At 29.1% G+C, this 18,406-nt stretch overlaps 1 protein-coding gene across 6 annotated transcripts in view; it reads right to left on the minus strand.

Annotated features, from left to right (window-relative positions):
* The window catches only part of LOC134708379 (choline transporter-like protein 2), a 47,600-nt gene extending 31,477 nt beyond the window's left edge, over nt 1–16,123 (minus strand). The window contains exons 1-4 of one of the 6 annotated variants that reach the window (XM_063568861.1): nt 15,884–16,123; nt 13,536–13,562; nt 1,454–1,489; nt 73–121 (exon numbers count right to left, since the gene is read on the minus strand). In XM_063568861.1, the coding sequence (XP_063424931.1) occupies nt 73–121; nt 1,454–1,489; nt 13,536–13,562; nt 15,884–15,929 (158 nt within the window). In that variant the 5' untranslated portion in view covers nt 15,930–16,123. Of the gene's footprint in view, nt 1–72; nt 122–1,453; nt 1,490–13,535; nt 13,563–15,732; nt 15,827–15,883 lie in introns of those variants that run through there. The other 5 variants (XM_063568862.1, XM_063568863.1, XM_063568865.1 and 2 more) reach the window with 5 other exon arrangements.
* Nucleotides 16,124–18,406: the final 2,283 nt, after the last annotated feature.

The following is an 18,406-nucleotide window of genomic DNA, read 5'->3' on the forward strand; positions in this document are numbered from 1 at the left end:
ACTAGCTGATACCTTACTTAGTTGTAATATTAAATTGAAACCAGATTAGGATTGGAAAGGAGTGAGCTTTACCTGTTCTTTATTGGTCCCTTGAAATTTGGATCATACTGACGTTTTTCACCTGTAAAAAGAAAACAATATACATGTACTTCAAATCAATACCATTGTGCATTGATCTAGTTTATCACATGTAAAGAAGTAAACAATATAGTTCAAATCAATATCATATTGTTCATTGAGGTAGAAATATTGAGAATATCATTGGTGAAAAACTGTAACTCTCAATTGATTTAATTAAAGATTGGGAAAAGCATTATATGTTTACTTAAATGTTATAATGACAAGTTATAGTTGTCCATGTAATAATAAAACTATGGAAATTACTTCATAATAATATATCATGATAAAATTATGCAATAATGACTTAAAAAATTATATGAGTTTTTCTTGCAAAGATTAAATGGGACTATAGTTGTCATAACTTGTAATTCCGTAACTAAATTAAACAAAAATTTTATGATAATAAACAATATCATAAATTTATTTCAGTCAATAATACAATATTTAAAATAATAAAATGCAACTAAACAAACAAATTTAAATTTATGATTTAAGACCTGAAAACAGATATTAGAGTATTATAGTTTTGTGACTGTGAGTAAGTGAGTGTACATGTGGTCAAACTGTACATGTGGTCAAACTGTATATCTATGACAAACTTCAGACAAATAAGAAAGTTTGACATTTTCATTAAAGAATTAGTGATTTACTAAGATATTTGTTGATGTTAATTTTCATGCTTACATGCATTCACATTTCTTGTTCTAACTTAATGTGTTCACAACTTAATGTTTATCTGAAAATGCATGCATGGATATCGTGCATGCAGCCTAGGATATATTAAATTTTATCTGTAGATTCTGATACTGAAAAACTGCTTCAAGAGATTGTTTATTAATTGATCTGATTTTGAAAAGGAAATGTTAACAAAGTCGTTTATAATTGGGCTGGTACTTTTTTTCGTCCTTTATTACTGAGTTTCTCAACAAACAAATTGTTGATAACAGGGGAGAAATTTGCTCCAAAATTTACATATTCACAAGAACTTTTAAAAATTGTATTTAATTTGATCTACTTTAGAAAGTTAACAATCAAATGTAAATAAATTGCAGTATATTTACATTACATGAGAACATATATCTCAAAGAGAAGAATTGAACATAATTAAAAAAAAAAACAGACTTAGAAATTGAATCCATGAACCTTTTACATAAATATTAAATTTCTTCTGAAGGTTGGCAAAAAACTCAACAGCCCTTAATTGTGAACTTTTTAGACAGTTAATACATTAATTATTTTTATAAAAGTGATACATATGTAATAGTGGTGAAAGACACTGTTTTACAAAGGGAAATAATTCATTTAGAACACAAGATACCCAAGAGTTGTCTACCTTTATTCTCTGGTTCATCCCATGCCTTCTTTTTTTCTGAAATGTTTGAAGTTATCACTACAGTTCACAAAAGGTATTACCATCAAAAACAATTGTTTCAAATTACACAGTGAATTCAGGTGATTGTGGATGGTTTGAGCTGGCTCAATGAATGTGTATATATATGTCATTTGCAACAAATGGAAGTTTTTGACGACCTTGACTGGCTTAACAGCCCTTGCACAGTCCGGCTCTCTGGTAGTCTCTTGATCTCTGGTAGTTATATTTTATTAGCAACCATAGTAACCATACCAATGCCTTATATATATTCAATGATATAGTTAACTTCAAATAATGCCATCCATTTTTGCCATCTGGATCACCAGAAATCACCCGTTTTCACCAAGTATCACTTATCTACCACAAGCACCAGTGATGTGTTACAGCTGATCATACACCTAATGTGCTGACTGTTTAGTTGTTAGTTTTAAGTATTTAAGTCAATGCTTGAAATGCATTTAAATTTCCAATATTTGATTATGACATACTGGATCTCTGTATATTAAAGCTTGAAAATTTTCATACAAACTTCTCAAAAAGGTGCCATTAATACAAAATGACATGTACATCTGTTTACTTTGACACCACCTTGGGTCTCCAGAAGGATACACCTTAGGTCACTAGGTCACATATAAAATTGTCTAAGGTCACTTATAAGCAAATTTAAGGTCAAAAATACTAGATTTTCAACATCTTAAAAGGTCAAATGACCAGGTAGCCATCCAAACCTGCCTAACCTCCAAAGTTGCAGGTCAGATTTGAGATGTTGGAGCCGTGCAAACCCTTTAATTAACTAGTTTTTAAAAAGCACCACTAAATGAGACAATATATCAATGTTTATCTAATTCAAATAATGTTAATATGATTAATTATAATTGAGCTTTGAAATAATGTTAAAAAATAATGAATCTGAAATAAATAAAAAACACAGATGTTTCAGACCATTTCATTTAATACCAAATTCATTGCAATGTGATTAATTATTCAAGTTTTAATCATTGATTTTAAAAGCTGTTCATATTCCACAATTCAATTAAAAAACATTTATCCAATTTCATTTAATAGAATTCGAGAAAGTTTTGTTTTTTTATATTATGATTTAAATTGCGGTTTGGATTACCCAATATATTACATGGTCTCTAAATTCAAAAAGCTTTTTTCCATTGTGATTTAACTTTAGCGTAGTTAAATTTCACTAGTTATATGCTTTCTATTTTTATATGTACAGTAACATTTTCATGGAACTGTTTTTGGTTTAATAATAGAGGTGAACTATATATAAGTATCAAATATCTCGTTATAACAGGAAGTCATTTTAATTCTTTGTCTGAGAACCAGTCAATTGAGTAATTCAAAATATCTTGAGTTCAGTATAAATATCTTTCTTATACATATACAATTGATGTAATTATGGTAGTTTAAATATTTGTTGTAAATTTATGCACTTGAGCTCACGATCAAGATGCAATTATCGTATTTTTAACTACTTGTAATATAACCTTGAAATTGAAAGTAAAACTGAATCATTGTTAAAGGTATATAAAAAGTGTGGTGTTATTTAGTGTATAAATCTGTATTGCAATAAATGAAACGTGATATTCTATATAGCATATATATCTCTTCCAACTATTACCATGTATGGTGGACTAGGAGGTTATATAATTTATAATTCATAGATATAGACATAGACACTAGAATGGTTTATTACAGTTAAAACATTGTAATAGAGTTATAAAGTTCTATAGATTTAACAAATCACAATGTAAATATGAAATAATATTAATTAAGATATAGGAAGATGTGGTATGAGTGCCAATGAGACAACTCTCCTTCCAAATAACAATTTAAAAAAAAGTAAACCATTATGGGTCAATGTACGTCCTTCAACAGGGAGCCTTGGCTCACACTGAACAACAATCTTTAAAGGGCCCGAAAATTACTAGTGTAAAACCATTCAAACGGGAAAACCAATTAACGGGCTAATCTATATAAAAAAACGAGAAACGAGGAATATGTATATATTACATAAATATATTAAGCAATTTTATGACTGTCACAGTGGTAAAACTGTGAGTACTCTTAAATGAGCCATACGTCGTGTTTTGTTTTTGTCCTTTGTGCCATCTAGCTAAAAAGACAAACCCTATATAACTTATTTTAAGGTTTTTAGGTTAAATTGTTACACCACTGTCCAATATATATAAAGAGAAAAAAACGTTGCACATACACAAACGTTTAACTATAAATGAACTTAAACATACAAGACTAGCGAAGAGGGGGCAGGATCTTTTTCAGGACGTCAGGTTCAGGTGTTTTAAAGCTTGGGATTTCGGGATTGATCATTTCGGGATCCTGGAATTCTTTTATTGAATTTTAGGATGTAGGGATTTAAGTTTCTTTAAATTCAAGATTTCCAATTTCATGTTTTTAAGCCCCAGATTTCGGGATCAGGACACCCCGACACTCCCCCTAACAGCAAAGGCCAGAGGCTCCTGACTTTGGTATGTATATATATATGGGGTATACCTAAGTATGTGTAGGTCAATATAAAAATAAGCCATTCAAAAAATATGTCAATTTGTTTTTTGATATTTATATATATATATATAACCTCTTGGGACTTTTATTTTATTGTCACTGATATATGGATGTTTTTATTGTTTCTTCAGTTACAATAAAATGTATTGATCTATCATTGAGCATGCCAAGTTTAAATGCCTGAAAGGTGCTAAAATAACCATTTTAAATTTAAAATTCTTTTATTGTTGATAATTCATTTCAAACTCACTAGGCTGACATAATATAAGGGGATAATGGTTTTCAATTGTTAAATCAAATATCTTTTCTATTTCATAACGCACCAGAGTTAGTAGTTTTAGTTATTTTTCTATATTTGTTTAAAACTCTACGAAAATTGGATTTTATATTAAGTGGTGAAATACTAGTATATGTATTGTATACATACTATAGAAAAAATCATATGGCTTTATGGCTTTTTCAATGTCACATCCTTATCAATCCAAGACACCAATAGAATCCCAAGAGCTCAGTGAGTGTTCAGAGGATTTTTTGGTTGACGGATAATACATTGTGTGATTTTTTAAAAAGCCATATCATATGTATACGCCTTATTAAATATGTACCCCATATGGATGTTTGTATGTTATATGCCGTCATACAGATTCCAGAGTCTGATTTATTGTCTCACTGAATAACTAAATGAATGGGGAACTCAAAAAGTCTTCAGGCAGTAAAATGTAAGATGTTTTAATGATAATCCAGAGACAGCTGAGAAACTGGAAACTGCTGAACGGGTGGAATTAGGTGTTCAATGTTGCCAGAGTTGCATCATAGTCTGTGTGATGTCAATGTGGGTCATTTGCATAGCTTTTGCAGTAGTCCCATTCATTGACAATGTGAAATCTAAGTGATGCATTTACTGAAATGAGTGCATACAATCAATATAGTAAGATAAAATGGTCAGATGATTTAATATTTCATTACAGACATCAATGATAATCTACACAATTTGATATTTCTCAAGGAACAACCATGGAACTAAGGACAATGTTTGAATTTCCCCAGTAGCAACATCTGGGCATATGGGTGAACAACAACATGGGGCTGTGTGTTTTGTAACCAAGTGGGGCAAGAGTTAACCAATAAAAATTCTGGAAATATACTACAACTGATTGACATCAGCACAAAAAGGTCATGTTGAAAAATAGTTTTCTAAGAAAAAAGTATCATTTCACACCTGGGAATATCAACAAAAAGTACTTCATTTTTGCAACAACGAAAAGACAAAATATATGACAGCAAAAGATAATCCAATGATAATGTAGACACTTGTCCATTGCTGAACTTTGTATATATGTAATGTCCATCTGATTTTATATGGTTTTTTTTGGTGTTGTTGAAATGTTTTGTTATTATTCTAAATCAACCCTAAATCTGTATATCCTAACTTATTCTATTGTGTCACCTAATGTTTAAGGTTTTTTTTAATAGAGAGATTAGAAAGGAACTTATTACTGCATGGTACTATACTGTGAATAGAACTATTCCACTGTACAAATTTTCTTTGATTAAGGCAAAATTGTATCATCATAGATATATGATTTTGTGGTTTATCGGCTAACCTAGAGATAAATCACACTCGTTAAAAGATTAAATTATAAATTTCAAATATCCACAAAATCAATGACAATATTGGTGAATAATAAAATAACTAGGTCAGCTGAACTAGGTTACTAGGATATTGATCATATTCTGTAATAATTATGTCTTAAAAATCTGATAATTGAATTTATTGCATTTTATTGGTGTGATTTTCATGTCTTTAATCAACTGTTTTTCCTTTGTTTTGCACATTGAATTCTTTATGAGCCTGTCATCCTGTGTCAAACATTATAAGACCATGATTTCAAAATAATAACGGTCAGGTAAAAAAGTCTGACGTCACAAAAGAATTTTCGGAAGAGCAGACTGATCTAGGTGATATAAACAAGCACTCAGAAAAATAATTAACAACAACACAACCAAATAAACTATTCAACATACTATACAATGAACAAGATCGATTAGTGCAAAGCTATGAAAAAGCAAACCTTAGGGGATTTTAAAAGAATAGATTCTTTATTGAATTACTAGTACATCAACTAGATAGCTAGGTAAAAGTCAATACTAATACATACATCAACTAGATAGCTAGGTAAAAGTCAATACTAATACAGACTTATAAATATAAATTGAAAGCATCTTTTTCATACCTTATACCCACACACCTTTTGCAAATCAATGAAATTTCCATTTTACAAGAAAAAAGAATTGCAAATGAAACTATCAATAATCTGAATATTAAAATCTCCAATGTTAGTTGCTTGGGACAGTTGATAAAAACAATCTAAGTTACAATTGATGATCTGGTTTAAACCGGTTTTATACTTCTATAGCTTTTCTTGCATTTCAATCGACAAAAACTTCTAATGTACCCTGCTTTCATGATATTCATGTATTCATGAATAAGGTAGAATATTCATGAATATTCATGAATATTCCACTTCCATTCATGGTTACTATTCCAGTGTCAAAATTATTCATGAATAAGAAACATGAATTAAGTGGAATATACATGAATTCTTAATAACTGTTTGGAGACAACAAATAAATGTTCTTAAAATGCTAGACACTTATTTTATTATAGTATAATCAAGTTTCCTTAATTCATAGTTGTTTTTTAGGGGTTATAAAACCCTTTTTGTCAACATGAATAAACATGAATTAACTTGAATGTTTGGACTTAGAATTTTTTGGAATACTTTTCATGAATAAGAATGAATAATGAGGAATAAATTTTGGACTTAGAATATTTTCCCATTGTGTGACAAACATGAATAAGCATGAATAAAGCTGCATGATAATGACTCAGAATTATTTGTGGCAAACGGCATAAAAATTGATAAATCAAATTTGTTCAAGGACTTTTGTATGTTTATTTTTACTTGATTGTTGATGCAGAATAACATACATGTATTCCACAGTTAAATGAAAAAAAAATATGAGGATCATTTTATTAGATAGATCATGTAGGTGAAATCCATAACATCTTCATGCAAAACATGTTTAGACTTTTTGCATACATTTCATGAATGAGAATGAATATAAATGAGGAATAAATTTTGGAATTTTTCCATTGTGTGACAAACACTAAAAAATGCTGCTTTTCAAGATTCCCCAACCAGTGGCAGATCCACGCTTCAGTGATTCCCTATATAAGCAACCAAATTTTTATCCAAAAAGGGGGGCCCGGGCCCCCTGCCCCCCCTAAATCCACCTCTGCCAACAGTTGTTTTGAAAAATGGAATGTCATCTTTTATATAATCCAAAAATATATTATTAAGTTTTAAAAAAATAAGTTCATATTTAATTTTTTCACCCCCCTTTTGATTTAAAATTGGTTGTACCCCTTTGATACTCTTAAATTTCATTCTTTCCCAAACAATGCAGACTGGTGTCAATAATTATCATTATTAATGAAATTTTGTAAAACGCTTCAATGACTTTGACAAAAGATTACAATGTAGACAAATGATTACAAGTGACTGGGAATAGAAAAACGTCATAATGACGTCAGCAAAATGATGTTTTTGACGCTTACAATACAAATGAAGATGTTTGATGAGGAGTGAAGTAATATAGCTGTCAAAACAAAGCAGATTTGTTATCAGATAAGTAAATTATATATATTTTGATTATATTTTTTTGCTGAATAACTATTTGTTGAAGCATTTTATAATAATTATTGATTAATTAAAATAAATATAAAACACCAGAAAGTAGCCTTTACATTTTGCAGTGTTAGTTTAATGATTTCCATTCAGGAATAACTGATAGATTTGTACAATATATTGTATTTCAAGGTAAAAATAATTCATGCTTCAGCCACTCTTATGATTGTGTGTGGCTAAATTAAAAGGGAAAAAAGGGGGGTAGGTACATTATTTGAAATGTCATGAAAAGGCTGAAGTGATATTCATGTTATTAATCTTACTCTATTGATATTTTAATAAAAACAACATTTGTTAAATTAGATTATTACATTGTATTATACCTGTTAGAAACTGTTTAATCTTGAGTGTTTATTTATAAAAACAAATATCAAGGACTTTTGATTCTTTGTGGAGTGATTTTTGATTTTGCAGGGGGAAACTCAGATGCATTTATTGATTAAAAGATCTGTTCAACTGTGAAGAATTTCAAGCAGAACAACTGCACCAAGATGTTATTTAGCATTTCTAGTTGGAAGTCCTGATACAGCAATTTTAATTACAGACAGGAAGAGAAGTTTACTTATGATAATAACACAAAAAATGAAAATTCAAAAAAAAACCTTTTAAATTATTTCATGAACTTTAGATGAACAGTTCATGAACTACAAGTGGACAAACAATGTTCATGAATTAAATTACTAATGAACAGTTCATAAACACAGTAGTTCATGTGTTCATGAATGATTCATGGACTGGTATGGTTCATGAACAAATTCATGAATCATTCATAAAAAAATCATGAACTATACATGAACAGGACATGAACTACAAATGGACAAGCGTGTTCATGAACTATAAAATCATGAACAGTTCATGAATAATAAAAGTTCAAGAACTATTTTTGTTCATGAACTTTAATGAACCAAAGAGTTCATGAACACTTTCTGTTCATGAATAGTTCATTATTCACTGGTTCATGAACGTGCTTGTCCATTTGTAGTTCATGTCTAGTTCATTAACTGTTCATGAATCTTTTATGAACAATTCATGAATTATGTTCATGAATCATTCATGAATCATCCATGAACATTCATGAACTATTCATAATCATTTCGCAGGGGAATATTCATGGTTATTCTAGAATATTCAACCATTCAATATTCATGGTTATTCTAGAATATTCAACAATTCAATATTCATGAAATATTCACATTCAAGGTTATTTTAGAGTATGTATTTAGCATTCACTATTGGGATAGATATATATTTTACACTCATGGTGATTATAGAATATTCTATCATGCATTTTTCATGGACATCCTATTTCATATTCATGAATATTCTATAGATAATTATTCATGTTAATTCTTGGTTATTCAGTTCATACAATATTCATGTATATTCAAGCTTATTCAGTTCAAACACTATTCATGTATATTCAAGGTGCCATTTAACATTCATGAATATTCATGAATATTCATGAACTGTTACCTTGAATATTCATAAATATTCGTGAATATTATTCATGAATATTCATGAATTGTTCGTGAATATTCATGAATAATTCATGGTCAGGAAAGCAGGGTAAGATCCTTGTTTTGTAATAAATTCATAGATTCATGAATTTGCAACCAGATTTCTTTGTAAATATTGGTTTGAATAATTGGAATATTTGTCAGTGAAACAGCAACCTCACAACAGAAATAATTAAAAGATATAAATTTATAAAGGATCATAATTAAGGAACAGTAAAAGTGACCCTACCTAAATTGTACTTGATCTGAGTTTTGTGGTAATATTGTATTGTGTATAAGTTTCATAAAATTTGGTTGAAAAAATCTTAAGTTAGAGAATAAAACGAGAAATATCAGCAATTTTTCCATTTGTAACTCTAGAAAAATAAAAGGTACACCCCATAAATTTAAACTGATCTGTTTTTTGAGGCAATAAGCATTGTGTATAAGTTTCATAACATTTGGTTGAGGCAAACTTAATTAAGAGAACTGAAATGAAAATTTTCAGCAATTTTTCCATTTGAAAAGGGGCATAACTCTACAATAGTTAATGTGAAACCACCAAAATTTTAACTTCATCTGTATTTTGTTGAAATAAGCATTGTGTATAAGTATCATAGCATTTGGTTCAGGCAAACTAATAAGTTAGAGAACTGAAACCAAATTTGGGACCTACGAACATTACAATAAACAGACAGACGGACAAGGATTAAACTTAATGCCTCCCTTGCTATGGTGGGGGCATAAAAACATCATAAACTTTCATGACTCTGGTAGGTTATCGTTATCTCAACCAGATGAGAAAAATCAAAATCTAATATAGAATACTCAATAGAAGATCTTCCATTTAGACCCTCTTTTATCTTATTTGTAATGACTACTTTCATCCACTTCTGTCTTAAATTTCACTTATTATTGTTTTGTCTATTTCATTATAATATATTCATGCACACATGACACATATATAGGTCTTCAATTACTCCATAAATTATGCACAAAACACTGAATTTAAAGATACCATTGCAATTTTAATTGTCTGATAATGGATAACATTAATAAATCATATACTTGGCAGTGTTCTCCCCAGGATTTTTGGATAGCGCTGTGGTAAGCGCGTGATTTTCCACAATTCTCAGTAACTTTGTCGCGTCGCGCGGTTGGTTTGTAATTGATTTTTTATGTGTTTTTCCTATATTATGCTATTGATGTTTTCTCTTATAATGATGTCCTCATCATGCTCATGGAAGTTACCCTTTGTTTGCTAATGTTACTGTCTGGATATAGACATGTAGAGGAAAAGTCTTTTTCTCCATTGTAAAGTCATATAATCCTCATATTATTATCTGTCTGTAAAACCCAAGGAGAAGTCTTTATCATGGTGGGTCTATACCAGACTGCCTATGTGAAGATTTCTTATTACTAACAGGTGATGTTTCAGAACATGTAGGACCAACAATAAAGTCATTGTCAGCTTCTGTGAGAAAGTTTTCAATGACAAGATTGGTATTTTTTACATTTAATTTTATAAACATTTCTAGCAAAGTGCAACTTTGCAATAAAAATGAGTATAGTATTTTAAAGGAAGAAATGAACTTGCCCTTTCAATAATATTCAAATGTTATCAAAGATTTGCTTAAAAAAAGGCTAAAATATTCCAATTATGAATTATGAATATAACATGCATGAAAGAAATCCTATAAAAATATTTTAAAGATATTTTTTATTTTAAAGGTAAATTACCAATCAAATACATTATGTATGCCAATTGAAGCAATTACCATCTTTAGAGGTTGTGCTTGATAATTTTATAAACATTTGAATACGTGCCACAAGATAGGTTTGTCAAGATTTGACAATACTTCTTTTAGGTCTTTCCCTCCCAAATTATCTCCCTTACCGGCTGACATAACTTCCTGTTTACATTTGTGGCTTTTTTAGCATTAAATACTATTCCTAATCCAAGCCATCCTCTGTTTACATTAAATTTAAAGCAGTATTTAAATAATATATATTGATGATTGGTTGACAAATATCGATATTTCAAATATATCTACACAAAATTTTCGTTTTGTCTTATTCCCTTATCCATTTGAAATAGAGCCACGGATGGACAAGTAATCGTAATATACGGGCTTATAATAAATCCCTTGATAACAGGATTGCCTCCTTCGAACAATTCAGGTTCGACAGTTCGGTAGTAAACGCGAAAAAGTAATGATATAGTCATAGATGGTTCAAGCAATGGTCGAGACCACGTTGTCAGAGAAGGGGGTAACACTTCCCTTACATTTTTTAGAAATGAACTTTTCAGCACCCGAGACATGCATTAAATGTCGGCCACTTTAAAAATATATTGCATGAAACTTATTGATATATGAATATGATGAGATTCCATGGCAGGTGTATACATTAACTCCACATTTACCCAACAACACAAAAAATAAGAAGACATCATTAGGTCCAAATTTAAAATATTATCATGTACTTGATAAAATGAAGCTTTTTAGAATATTTGACAATTGATAGTGCATTCACAGACTTTTGTAGACAAGTTTTTCCTATCTTCGTGTTAAGATTATTTCCCTTTGTAAAGCCTTAAATTGGAAGAAGCAGATAATTGGAAAATGAACTGTAACAGCTAACATTTGGCAATAAATTGTGTTTTGAAAACCAAAACCATATGTTGGTGACTGTTCCAGTATTGAACTATAAAATAATCACATAAAAAAAATCAATGGTATTTCTAAATGCACTGTACATGTTCATGACATAAAGAACAGTATTAAATATACATGAAGTTTTGAACTTATTTTGTTTTCTGAAACAATTTTGATGTGTCCAGAAACTTTATACTAGCTATAAATATTTCAAGCATGAATCTTATTTCTTTGAAAATTAAATAATTCTACAGTATAATTCTTAAAATAGCCAGATCCCAGCTTCTCAGAAAACGCTAAGAAATACGATAACCATATCAGATATGACCTACATAGACTGGTGAATAACACCCATCCTCAGTATCACAAAGGTGTTCTGTTTTAACATGTTTAAAGACACAGCTGTATGCTTTAAAGTAACTTTATCATAATATGTGTAAATTTTTCATACTTATGTCATGTATGTATAAATCTTTTTAATGTAATATCTTTTTCTTTAAATATTCTTCTGGAAAAATCTCAAAAACTAATAATACAGGTGATATAAATTTAACAAAATTTCGTTTCAGAGATCTAGATAAGCTTAAAATATATTCTTTTATCTCCAAGCATGTCACTTATCCATTTAAAACTAAAACTATACATGTATAAACAAATCTATAATTATTGATTTCAACCATTAGTGTAGATTAAAAACCAGAAACACACTGAGAAATAAGAATGAAAGTAGAAATTAAGGAAGTTGCTACCTATACTTGTTACAGACACTTGACCAATGAAAAAGTCGTTTTATGAACATTCATTTTTTTGAAACTTATATCTTGATAATTTTATATTTTTGTTTTTTTACTTTTTTTGGTAAAAACATAAAATAAGTGTAAAATGAACTAATTTAACAGTTAATGTTCCTGATATGGGGCTGGTATATTTTTTTTATATATATATGATGCCATATTCTCCCCGTTCTTTGTCTATTATAAAATGATCTGATGGATCCAAAGAATTTTTAAAATTGTACCAATACATTGGCTGTGGGATTAGTCAGTAAAAAGAACAACGATCTTGTTCAAAAATAAATGTTGATGTTTTAAGAATTAAACTTAGTATATATAATAACCTTTAAAAGTTTCATAGATTTATGTCAGTGCATAAAGAGAAACTTAAATCTTATTAAAAACAATTTAGTTTTTAACCTTTGTTACATATGTACATGTATTTACCAATAAAGAAACAGTCAATCTTAAACAAGGCTTACATGTACATGTATTAATTAAAAAATAAACAGTTAATTTTTAACAAGTTTTAAATTAAGTTCTATGTAGGATTTTATTTTTAACAAAATCAAAATTTGAAACAATAGATGATGTTGGCTTGATGACCCCTACATTAGTTAAAGATGTTAAAATAAAACATGATAATTTTCGAGAAAGGTGTATTCACTTGGTCAAGAGTCTTAGGTGTGAGAAAAGAATTTAGCCACTCATTTAGTCAAAGCTATAGCAGACAAGTACATGTATATCATTATTATGTAACATCATACTCAATTCAGAATCACCAAAGCTTTTAGAAAGTTTCAAAACAGAAATATCTACTGATATACCTTTAAATTCTTCTTTTTTCTCTGTAACTAATCAGTCAATATAATTGAATATATTACACTATGTGAAGTAAATAATTACCCACATCCCCTTTTTCCTATGAATTGCATTGTAAAAACTATACAAAAATACAATAAAATCAGTGCAGAAAATCCCTCAACTCTCTAATAATAGTAAAATAAATATTAAACACAAATAATTTGAGCAAAACATATTTTCAAGTATACAAATGTACATGTAGTTCCTATCTGACTAATCATTCAAAAATACTCACTGAAAATTAAAGTTGAGATTATTATATGGGTCATTATTTATGAATTTTTGAATTGTAAAATACAAGAAAAGATTTTAATTATACATGTTATGAAAAAAAAACAAGGCTTTTGAAACAACTTACAAAAAATTGCAGACTTGATAATGTCAAACAAGAATTTATTGTACAACTTTTCGATAGGTAAATGTAAGGCTATATTTTGTCTCTCCTGCTACCATGTCCAAAAGGAAGTTTTGGCTATTTAGAAAAGTCCTCAATAAAATCTTTTTTTCATGACCAATTATATTAGGTGTTAATCAAAAATTTGTATACATATATTCGTTCAGTGTAGAGATAGATAATTTGTCAATTTTAATTGTTGTATCAAAAAATTTCCTTCAAAAAATATTTTCAAAGTTTGTAAAAATTAGGTCTAAAATACATGTACAATTCATAAAGTTCGGTATTTTTTGTCTGATCTTTCTAATAAACCCATCATCAAGTAATTCTGGCACATATTGTCTTCCTTTATTTTGTTTTGGTAACAGGAACGTATGATATATCACCATATTAAGTTCTATCCTGTTACCTTTCATATCTATTATGTTACACATTTTATCTATCCTATTACCATTTGATATTAATATTGTATTTCATGTGGGCTTCATTGTCAAGATAAAATGGTTGTAACCTTAAGCAATGTTTAGATGAGTTCAAATAACCAAACATTTCATTTACTCAGTGAAAACATATTTTATAAGATTATATCTTTTTGAAAGTGTTCCAGCCAAATATTCTCTATCCTGGTAAATTATACAACCAAAGTTTCAGGATTGGCAATAACAGGATATCATAGACATAAATATATCAATACTATATAATATTGTGCAACAATCTTGTGTGTTTATTTTTTTTTATTCTTTATGCTTATTCATAATGAGAAACAATTTAACAGTTGACTTAGTATGGATAACAAGATAGACTAGACATGCTCAAAAACGTATTTTTAATCTTATCAAAATAGATCTAAATCATGTTGCTTACTGATGTTTATACTCTTATATTATAAACTTTCCATTTAAACACTTAATAATATATAACAATGTCCAGCATTAAAAAATAGCATATTGCATGTTCATGATTGGTGTAGCGAAAATTCCATTTTTTTAAAAATGTCCCATATGTTTATCAGTGATCATCAGTTATAATTGTTATGGTAATCTCAGCTGTGAAACTATGATTTTCTTAAAACTTAGGTTTTGCATGGTTACAATGTATACCAGTACATTGTCCACTCACTGAGTCATCTAAATTTCTAATTAATTTCAAAATGAATAAATAATTGAAAATAGCCTTGGTAAAAAATATATAATGAATAAGGGTGTCTCCTCTATTTGATGAACAAGGAATACTGCTTTCTCAAAAGTTGCTAAGACAGGGCTATGAATCAATTAAATTAAAGTCATATTACTCAAGAAATTTTACGGTCGCCATAATTCATGAGCTTATTGGCCAATGTGACAAAAGTGTGTCAGCAATCATATCTGATATTCTTCCCGAGTCATAATAACCTTCCATCAAACTGAACACGATGGGTGCTATATACGGTGCAGGAAATGCTTACCCTTCTGGAGCACCTGATTTCACTTTCGAATTTTAGTGGAGTTCGTGTATATAAAGTTCTGTTGATGTAATGTGAGTCTTTGTTTACTCCTTGGTTTTGATTGTTTTATTGCCTTTTTCACTATAAAATAGGTTATATTTTAGTATGTTCTTAATTTTTCTATTAAGCCAAAATGTAGGTGACTACAAAAATGTATATCACTGCATGTGTTATCACAAAGCGCATGTTTGTAAAGATTTTCTTAAAACATATGTACATGCAGATGAACTGGCACTTGATTAATCAATATATTGTATCGTTACACTTGCATTATATTCCTTACATTCCCTAAAAATATATGGACTGCACTTTTATATCACAACATAGTATGGCATACACTGATTTTGCACACATTTTTTCATCGGATTTCTGTCAAATTTCCAGGGTTATCCCCCTTCTTATATTTTAACATATAGCCTAATTTATAAACTAACCTTGCTTTTCCTTCTTTCCTTCTTCTTCGTCAGCAACTTTAGTCATTTTTTTAACGTTAATATCCTAAATTAGAGAAAAAAATCCTCGGAAATGTAAGTCCTTGTTTTGCTACCTGTCAATTTAAAATCACCTGTGTCACGTGATCAAGCTTTCATGCTTTCTCATTAGCAACAATGAAAACAACTTGTTAGGAAGGGAATAAACATACTTTTAATTAAACTATTTTGGATTAAATCAAAGAATTATAAATTTGTTGACACTTTATCCAAATGAATGCTCATTTTCTAATTTAATTAAGCGACCAATCATGATTTGCACATGCATTTTCTGTATAAAAAATATCACGTTTCTGTCTAAAAATAAATTGTGGAAATTCTATACACTTCGTTGTATGATAAGGAAGTAAAATGCATCAAATGAACTTTATCTCAGTTTTAGGCGTTTAAATATTCTCTGATACAGCATATGTATCATTAATTAATTTATTTGCACTTCAGTACATGCATGCACAAACTAATTTACTTAAACATGTTATTTAAAGATGTTATATAATTGTCACAATGATGTGGGTCTGTATGAGGTCCATCATTTATGTATTCTTTAATTTTTATGGTATTTTTCTCGTCTATTTTTTTGTTTCATAGACAAGTCCATGTTTCTGTAAAAAAAAAAAAAAAAAAAAAAAAACATCCAGACCCTCATATATGGTAAAACTAAGAAACAAATAACACAAACAATGTTGTAACGTTTAATTGATAAAAAAAAAAAAAACCTTAATACTCGTTATCGAACATATATATTATGGGTTCATATTACACACAGGTTTAGTTTTAATTTACATATTTATTTTTAGTCAATATATTTATTTGTGCTTTAAATTTGCATTTAGTTTTCCGGGAATTTAAAGAATTATTCGTAGTTAGTATCCACACATTAAGAGAGGGGTGTTTTAAATCAATATTGAAATAACGTGGACGAGTGCTTTAAATATGCAAGATGAACACGATTATATAAGCAATGTTTTATATATTAATGTCACCGACTTTGAACAAAACATGTTTGGTCTATGAATGCTTTGAAGACATAAAGTGCACTAAAGTTGGATCTTAAGTTATGCTAATGCCATGCAGATCAGGTTTCTTCGTGATTTTTTTAAAGAAGTAATTACATATGTATCGGATCACAAACAAATAATAATGAAAACTGGGAGAAGTTTAAAAAATTGCGTAATGCATTGGTGCACATGTTCAAATGATCACAGTAGGGCGAATAACATATTATTACTTACATTAGAATTTATTAATACAAAATATCGTTCGCTTTGAATTCGAAGTTCTACGTATCAATATGTTCTCAGATCATTGTCAAACTTCTGTGAAAATGACCTATGATTAATAATATGAGAGAATTTTTTAAAAATAAAATAGTTTACAAGTATCAGGGGAAAAAGTGGAGTGATGCACATGAAACTACATTCACGGGTAACTTATTAAATTTGACAAGACAAGACAAAGACAAGACAATTTATTACAACTTAGGCACACGTATGGTGCTACAAGAGGATAACAAGTATACATCAACAATTACATAATTATACATTTGCAAGCAAGACAAACAATAAATAAATTAGCGATATCATACAATAGAATTAAAATATATAATAATTGGTTAATTTGTTTTGAAATAATTTGAATTGTAGGGTGAATAAAAATGTATTTTAATACTACATTGTCATACAGTATATATACAAATTATGAAAATATCTTATCTAAATGTCTCAAAAACGAGCACAGTTTTGTTAGAACTGGTACATTACAATGTGACAATAGCCCAATAAATTTTAATTGGGACGGATTCTTTGTGTAATATGTAGGTATATACCTTTCTCTTAATGACATAATTTGTTCATTGGTACATGTAAAAAAATAATGATATTCGTCACCAATTGTATTTGAATCGCAGTGGCGGCATATACGATCATCCTTTGGTGTATTTTTCCACCGACCAACCTCAATAGGGATTTTGATATTTGAACATCTAAATTTACTGTATATATAACGATCTGCCACTTTAAGATTCAATAAATATTGTTCTAAACAAAAAATAGTTTTGTATGACGCATAAAACTCCCCTCTTGACGAGTTTGTCATATCAGCGAATATACGCTGTCCAAATTGGTCAACTAATCTTTGTTTTATTTCTTTTTTAATATCTGAACTTTTTATACCACCCTGTGCATTCCAGAAAAAAGAAAATCCTGTATCATCTAGTACTTGTTTTAGAGAAGATATCCATTTAAATGAGTATTGGTCTGAAGTATGCAGGTTATACATTAACTGATACAAAATCCCGGATAATTTTCTACTACCGCTTTGCACTAATCTTGCCCAAAAGCAAAGTAATTTAGTTTTTATATTAATGATAAGAGGGAATCTGCCAGTTTCCCCATAGACCATATAGTTTGGTGTTGTCGATCTTACATTCAGTATCTTCTTTAGGAAATTTAAGTGTACCTTTTCAAT

The sequence above is a fragment of the Mytilus trossulus genome, chromosome 2, assembly GCF_036588685.1.
Source record: "Mytilus trossulus isolate FHL-02 chromosome 2, PNRI_Mtr1.1.1.hap1, whole genome shotgun sequence".
NCBI lineage: Eukaryota > Metazoa > Mollusca > Bivalvia > Mytilida > Mytilidae > Mytilus > Mytilus trossulus.